At 35.3% G+C, this 8,225-nt stretch overlaps 1 protein-coding gene across 2 annotated transcripts; it reads right to left on the minus strand.

Moving 5' to 3' along the window:
* Positions 1-418: 418 nt before the first annotated feature.
* Positions 419-8,016, minus strand: rdh12l (retinol dehydrogenase 12, like). 2 transcript variants are annotated; one of them, XM_042400213.1, is made up of 7 exons: positions 7,845-8,016; positions 7,456-7,571; positions 5,267-5,422; positions 4,612-4,716; positions 2,590-2,799; positions 2,286-2,478; positions 419-887 (listed from the first exon to the last, which is right to left on the minus strand). In XM_042400213.1, exons 1-7 carry the CDS (start codon positions 7,856-7,858, stop codon positions 785-787), a joined length of 897 nt encoding a protein of 298 aa, XP_042256147.1. In that variant the 5' UTR covers positions 7,859-8,016; the 3' UTR covers positions 419-784. The 2 variants fall into 2 exon arrangements, with proteins under 2 accessions (XP_042256147.1, XP_042256148.1); XM_042400214.1 differs by lacking the exons at positions 7,456-7,571; positions 7,845-8,016 and adding an exon at positions 6,421-6,502.
* Positions 8,017-8,225: the final 209 nt, after the last annotated feature.

Consider the following 8,225-nt stretch of genomic DNA (forward strand, 5'->3'; position numbering starts at 1 on the left):
AGTTGCATCAACATTCATTTTAAAGCATAGAATGAATTCCCACACAGATAATCTATCAATTAAACATTAAATGTCACATTTTCAGCCTCTCTTTTTTATAAATCTCTAATACAGTTTTCTGCACTCCTTCAAGCCACTTGAGTGACAGAAGAGGACAGAAAGACTGAACATTTTCACAGCACAGATGAGCAACTTGGCTACCGACAGCAGATATCAAACCTAATTTGTTTAGAGAACAGATACATTGATAAATCACAATGAAAATCCCTGAAATGATAATACTGCTTCGTCATGTTGTTGCGCTAGCTTCTCACTCACACTGAACCACCTCCTTTCAAGTGTAAATAAGTGTATTAAATGTATTTGGTCAAAAAAAAAAAAAAATTTGTATGTGCAAGCAGGGATGAAAGCAAATTGATGGAGTGTAAGATTGGCTTTAATGTAAGAAAATACAGATAAACAACATCTATTTCTTTTTTTAAGTATTCCATGATTTTAATACAAATATCCACAACAAAACAATACAAATATATTCTAATACAAATATTGCCATATTGTGCAAATACTGTGTTAGTAATCAAAACAAATACATACAAAAACTGCAGGAAAAATATAGAACTGTATGCAAAGTTATATATTAAGATAATGTTTTGTACATTATTTCTTGGCAGGCAGTGTTAGTGTAATAAATTGTCATGAAACAGTATATATATATATGGTAGCAGATAGTAAATGAACACAGCAGACAGTAAATTGAAAGATATTATTTCCAATCCTGATTGCTTCATTCCCACGTAACCGAGAGCATCTGACAGCTCAGCTCCCACAACTTCTGCGCCAGGTCATCGTTTTTGCCCGCCGCTGAGCAGTCGGCGGGTGCACAGTCGCTGCAGGAAGAAAAGATTTACTAGATGAACAACTTGAAATCTGGATTTACTTCAACACTTCAAATGCTGCACCACACTGATACGCTGTACCACACTAGTTGACCGCTGTATCTCCTAATTCAACTACTTTACTGATAACTGCTGCACTTTACTGCTTATCATATTGTTAATAAAAGGGCATGTGCAATTGAGGCTACTTGGCTGACTGTTTTCTTCCCTCTCACTTATTCATATTTATTTATTGTGTTTTTCCTCCTGATTTTGCTGTCTTATTATTGATGTAATTGTTTTATTATTGCTATTTTCTGAACTGGGACCTGAGTAGCTAATTTGATACTTGAAAAAGTTATTACGCTTAAAAGGGACACTCCAGCAATTTAGTATTTCTCCTGCATAAAGTTGAGGGAATTGAGAGACACAAATTAAGAAGAAAATGGTCAAAAATCAGTGCAGCAGACATCATGACGTCTTTTGTTAAGACACTCTGATGCCTGGTGTTCACCTACAGTAGGTCATTCAAACACACTGTAACTGAGTTAAGTCAGATAAGCCTGGTGACATCCAAATGGTTGTACGACTGTTTACACAGGCCGAGTAGGACTCATCATGATGAGTAAACTGAACATGAGGTGTTAAATCGGTGGGTTGAACCCCTTAATATTCACTTCATATTATATTTTATGTAATAACTTATTCGTATTTGTTTTAAATTATAATACAATTTCCTGATGTTTTGTTCTACTACTGTTTATTGTGTGCATATAACACAGAAAAAAGTATCCTCATTTTTATAGATATGTGCTCTTCTTTTTGTCATTTGTGCCCTTTTTTATGATTTTACTTTTGAATTTAAGCTGTACATTTTCTTTACTCCCTTTTGTTTTCTAAGGAATAGATTTACAAGAAAAAAATGACACATAAAAGTGTAATTTACATAGTTTTTAGTTGAGTTTCCAACTGTAATATGTCCTGTGAGGCACATTTCTTGGTTTTTAGATTCTTAAAATAACCAAATATAAGGAAACATCTTCAAAAATGTTCATATTATGTGTTTATGTTAAAAAAAAACAAATACTGGATGACTTATTGTTTTGAAACTCAGCCTAAAAAATCCAGTATCCGTTGGGCCCAACTTTTAGTCGCTACTTCACGTTCTAAGCATTGAGCTTAATTTTCTCATGAAATGCAGAGGTGAACTTCACATTTTGTTATCTATTTATCTGTACTATTAAACTTGTTAGCTACAGTAGCTAATACTGTCTATTCAACTGAAAATCCATGTAAATACATTTTGTCTACAAGCCAACTAACATATCCTGTAAAAGCCTTATTACTTCGACATCATTTTGTGAGAGGACTGTATGTTAATCTGCATATAAAAACCTGTTATTACTGTACCTGTAGTATCCACCGCTCTCCTTCTCCAGTGTGGGTTCCACAGCGCAGTAAATTGTTGTCTGGGCTCCCTGAACGGAGGTTTTGGTGAACGGACTGACCATCTTCATGACAAACTGTTGTGGGCCACTCAGATGACGCCATAAATCTGTCTGGACAACTCCGGGATGGAGAGAGTACGTCGTCACTCCTGTGCCTGAGAGACATGTGAACGCCTGATTAACATTACTGTACAAAAAAAACTGAAACACTGAAGGAAATGATCAAAATGCATTAAAATGGCTGAGATAAGGGTATATTTACACACCTTCTAGTCGTTTAGCCAATGAGCGGGTGAAGAGAACATTGGCTAGCTTGCTCTGCGAGTAGGCTCCCTTCTTGTCGTAACTCTTCTCGCTGTTAATGTCCTCCAGATTTATGGAGCCCCAGGCGTGAGCCATAGACGACACAGTTACAATCCTGGCTGGCGCCGATCTTTTAATCAGGTCAATTAACAAATGTGTCAACAGGAAGTGACCTAGAGGACAAGGAACAGAAACAGAAACAGTATAGAATATGCAAAGGAAAGTTGTAGCTGAATTTGGCTACATCTCAGACTTGTTAAAGGTTTTTATATCCAGACTCTACACAAAGATAAACAGCTGCACTAAAATAGCAAACTGGCTAAATTAAATGTTTTACTACATCCTCAGTTATTCAGAGATTTACAACTGTATTAAAAATGTGACACACTTAAATTAACAGTATTTTTACAGCTGTTATAGCTCAGACTGTCACACTCTTCCACAGCTGTGAAACAATGCTCGTATTAAAATGAATTACGGCAGAATATAATGGGGCTGCTATCATTGACAAAAAATACATGTCAGTCTTTCCAAAAAGAGCTCTTACAACAGCCAGATATTCTATAAAATCCTATATTAGACAACATATATTTGTTATTTCTTGTCTCTGTTGTAGAGAAACTGTATACAGGCCAATTTAGTTGCATTTATAATTGCACCTGCTGTTTAGTGAAGCTCATGAGTGGTTGTTTTTACATGCACGTAAAGTAATAGATCTTTGGTTAAACAGACCCACCATAGTTGTCATGACAAATTTCATCTTATAAAAAGGAAAAGAGATGCTGTAACTGCTCTGATTAAAAGATTATCTGACAGAAAAGTGTATTTGAGCTCCGTTTCCTAAAGTTAGCTAGACGCTAGGTGCAACTCTAATAGCATGATGACAAATCAGATTAGAAAAAGACTTTATATCTGACTGAATCAGGTATAACAGCACACGTAAAAGCACAGAAACCTTTATTAAGGCTTTAAAATGCTTGAGCTGATTGACCTGAGAGACTGGAATAGAAAAAGTATCGTACTGATTAATTTGAAATATTTAGTTCAGCACACTGTTTCCAGTAATATAAAGAGATCATAAATGTTTCTCAATTCTTATATTTTCTCTGTCCCTGTAATAAAACGCACTACTTTGACTAAAATACTAAATTATAGTGTGTTCAAAAAGGTTTACCTTGAAGTATATGAGACTTTTATACAGGTGTCTAGGTTGTTGTTGTGATGTTCAAAAAGCAGAAGTGTTATGACATCCCAGCCTTTTGTACATGTTTATGTGACCCAAATTACAGATGAGGAAGCTGCTGCAGTCTAACTTTGACACTGTGACCTATAAACCTCGGCATGGAGGAAATGTTTTGACGGAGGTGTGAAGAAAGAAAGAAAGAATTTGGAAAAATAAGAGGCTCTGTTAAGTCTTCTTTTATCAGTTGCATATTTTTACAGTACGTTTACTTTTTCACTCAGTTTCAGTTATTTTAATACAGTACATTGAGGAATTAACATTTTGAAATGTGTACACATGTTGTGTCTTTATATGGAGTTCATCATGTAAAGAGGTTGTTCTGGGGGAAGCACCATTATTCATTGCAGTATCAGGTTGTGTAACGGCTATTTTTGCAGTGTATGAGTATATTTGATGGCTTTTGTGTGATGTCTGAAGGCAAAGTTTGGTTTAGATGTAAGATTACATGGTTTTGAACATGGTTTTCAACAAATGTGTCTTAGCAATCGAGAAAAACTGTAAAACAAGCAGTGAAATATTATATATATTAAAAGTTCTGTAGCCTTCAGTCACTAATGCAGAGAGCACATTTCTAGCACTTTCATTTACCTTTTATTTTACATGAAATGGATAATAATTTGGGTGTCAAATAAGAAAGAATTTCGAAAAATAAGAGGCTCTGTTAAGTCAAGGAACATCCATCCCTGACTCACATATCAGAGTCCTTTCCTCTTTACACAGTTCAGAAACTTGTTTTATTTACCCATGTGATTGACGCCGATCTGCATCTCAAAACCATCTGCCGTTTTCCCGTACGGACACACCATCACACCAGCGTTGTTGATGAGGATGTTGAGTTTTGGCTCGTCTGCACAAAAGAACACCAACAAATCAAAATAATGTATCCAACTAAGGCTGCAACTAATGATTATTTTCATTGTTGATTAAACTAATGATTATTTTCATTGTTGATTAAACTAATGATTATTTTCATTGTTGATTAAACTAATGATTATTTTCTTGATTAATTATTTGTGTGGTCTGTAAAATGTCAGTAAATTGTGAAAAAAGCCCATTACAAGTTCCCAGTTTTGTCCGAAAAACAGTCCCAAACCCAAAGATAATCGGTTTATGATGGTAGAAAGGGTTTAACCTGAAAATATTCACATTTTGGAGGCTGGAACCTGTGAACTTTTGCCAATTTCGCTTCAAAGATTGCTTAAATGATTATTTGATTAATCGATTATCGTTGCTGATTAATTTTCTGTCAATTGACTAATCCATTAATCAACTAATCATTGCAGCTCTATGGCCAACTAATCCCTTAATGCGTAGTTTTCTAAGGAACAAATGTAGTTTCTTTAAGCTTGTGAAAGCACGTGTGACAGCAACTTTATTTCATCATTCCAGCCAGGTACCTTTATTGATGGCTTCTGCAAATTCCCTTATTGACTTGCTATCTGCCAAGTCAAGTTTCATGCAAACAACATTCTCGTTGCCTGAGTTTTGGATGACTTCTTTCACAGCTTCCTGTGCTTTCTCCATGTCCCTGCATGCCATGATGATCTTTGCCCCTAAACAGAAATACAAACAATAGTAAAACATAACGGCATAAGCAATGTCTGTATAAACATACTGGGTATGTGTGTGCACACACACGCTTGAAGTATGCAAGTGATACATGAGAGAAGAGCTCCCCCTCATGACATGACAGTGTACATCACTGTATTTCAAGGCAGAAAGTTTCAACATGGACAAAAGAGAATGGGGCCAATAATCATTAAAGATATTAGAAAACATGACAAGCTCACCTCTTAAAGGCAAATACTACTTAAAAACAACAACTCAATTAAAACTGTCTTTGTTTTTCTAGAGGTTATAAACTTGAACTTCAGATTTTCAAACTCTAATCATCATCTTATTGTGCAGCGCCTGCATGGAAACTTAATACTTTGTATGTCCTTTAATAATATAATATTGTCACCTGATTACATCATCATTACAATCAGTACAGTTTCTCTGCGGTTCAGCTTAAAAAGAGATTAAAACAATTCAAAATGCATTTACTTGTTTCTCCTACATGTCAAAAGTCACATATTAAAAAAGGTCCACAGAAAGTTAACTAAGAAATGTGGGAAAAATGTGACTGGAACTGCACTTTCTTTGGAGTTAATCATTTTTTGGAGCAAACAAGTAATTGAATAATCAAAAAAATAACTTAATCAATAATTAAATAATTGTTGCTTGTAGGCCTAATCAAATCTTTAGTCAAATAACTTATTTACTTATTCTGTGATTTCATATCTCTTGATATCACTTATAATTTTGCCAGTTTTAGACTGTGATGTATTTAGTCAAAGTTCTTGCACTGCTGCATTGTGCTAAGACACAAATTTAACAAATTTGACTCATTTTTTTTAAATAGGAGAATTTTTTTTTTCTAAATTGTGTAACATTTGATATTTCTCCATGTGAGTTACTGCAAATTGGTTTCAGTACATAAACTTAGATATTGTTATTGTATGATACTCAGTCCAAGGTGGAACTGTTACAGCTTTTCTCGATCACTTACACACTATAACTAAACCTGTTAACTAAACACCTCAAACCATGACGCCATCTACCAAAAGACAGACCCATTTCTAAAAACTATAAATACTGATTCCCCTGTTTTCACTCATGTGCTCATTATTGTGAAAGCACTGATGTTCAATATCATTAACTCAAGTCATCACAGCTGGAACCCAATTAACACACAACTCCCCAGGTGGAAACACTAAGAGCCAAAATTGTTCACACACCAATCAAAACCTCAGGATAGATAACAGGGCCGTGAGTCAGTTCACTCGTTTTGGAACGATGGATCCAAAAAAACCTGAAGCAGAATAATGTGATTTATTTCTTTATGTACAAACTGCTTTTTTTCTGATTGGTTTATATTAGTAAATACATTTTAATTATTTTTAGTGTGTTCTACGTTCTTTTATCAGTTGCATATTTTTACAGTACGTTTACTTTTTCACTCAGTTTCAGTTATTTTAATACAGTACATTGAGGAATTAACATTTTGAAATGTGTACACATGTTGTGTCTTTATATGGAGTTCATCATGTAAAGAGGTTGTTCTGGGGGAAGCACCATTATTCATTGCAGTATCAGGTTGTGTAACGGCTATTTTTGCAGTGTATGTGTATATTTGATGGCTTTTGTATGATGTCTGAAGGCAAAGTTTGGTTTAGATGTAAGATTACATGGTTTTGAACATGGTTTTCAACAAATGTGTCTTAGCTATCAAGAAAAACAGTAAAAGAAGCAGTAAAATATAATATATATTAAAAGTTCTGTAGCCTGGAAGTTGTCAGACAACTATTTGATTTTTCTGCTTGTAACATTTTCTCGTTAAAGTTCTTTGTACTGCTGTTATCTGTGGATCTATATGTCAACATTTCCTCACAGACTAACAATAGTGGGCTGAGTTTCTTAAGACTCTTGGGTAATGAAGCAGCGACACACTGACACACATGATGCAAGTAACCGTGACAAAGCAAAAAAAAAAAAAATGCTGCCTTCTTCAAAACTGATGTGATGGTTACAATTTCAGACTAACCTCTCTTTGCCAGATCTATGGCTGTTTCTTTTCCAATACCGGTGTTGGCCCCAGTGATGACAACAGTTTTGTCATCCAATCTTTGATCGGAGGACCACGCCGCCCGGAAGAAATTCCTAAGATATTGAGAAATCACTGTAACTGCCTCAACTGGAAACATGGGTGTGATATGACAAAACAAACTGATTTACAACAAAAAAAAGTCTGCTAGTCTGCTCTCAAGTACGACAAAAGAAAAGGTTTATCCGTTAACTTGTTAGTAAGCTTATTATCTGTCAAAATTAAGCTTAACGTACAGTTTACCTCTTGGACACAACAACAAACAAACTGAATAATTTGTTTTAGCAGTTGTAATGCTAGTATTTAAAGAATATTTAATGAGTCCTCACCTTATAGCCTGCATCTCGCTTCACTATTGCCGTCAGGTTTGCTGCGGTAATGCTTGAAAATCCGAAAACAAACCTCTTATCTCAAATACAACAGTTCCTGAAACACACAGGCTTCATAGACAGCGTCAGTGTATTAAAAGTGGCGATGCGGAAGTGTCATTAATGAGTAATATTTGACAGACTGTGATTTCAGCCAATCAGCCAGCAGGTTTATGGCCCTCGGACAACTGTGATTGGTTGTAGTGGAAGTTTGGGTCCGCCCTCGCTGGTGTGTGCATTAGATTATGAATACAGGTTGCGCCGGACGGGTGGGGAGTCCACCTGCAACAGGTTGGTTAAGATCAAAGGTGAGTAAAAGAGAGTATATAATCTTATTTAATA

This window comes from Thunnus maccoyii, chromosome 21 (assembly GCF_910596095.1).
Source record: "Thunnus maccoyii chromosome 21, fThuMac1.1, whole genome shotgun sequence".
Taxonomy (NCBI): domain Eukaryota; kingdom Metazoa; phylum Chordata; class Actinopteri; order Scombriformes; family Scombridae; genus Thunnus; species Thunnus maccoyii.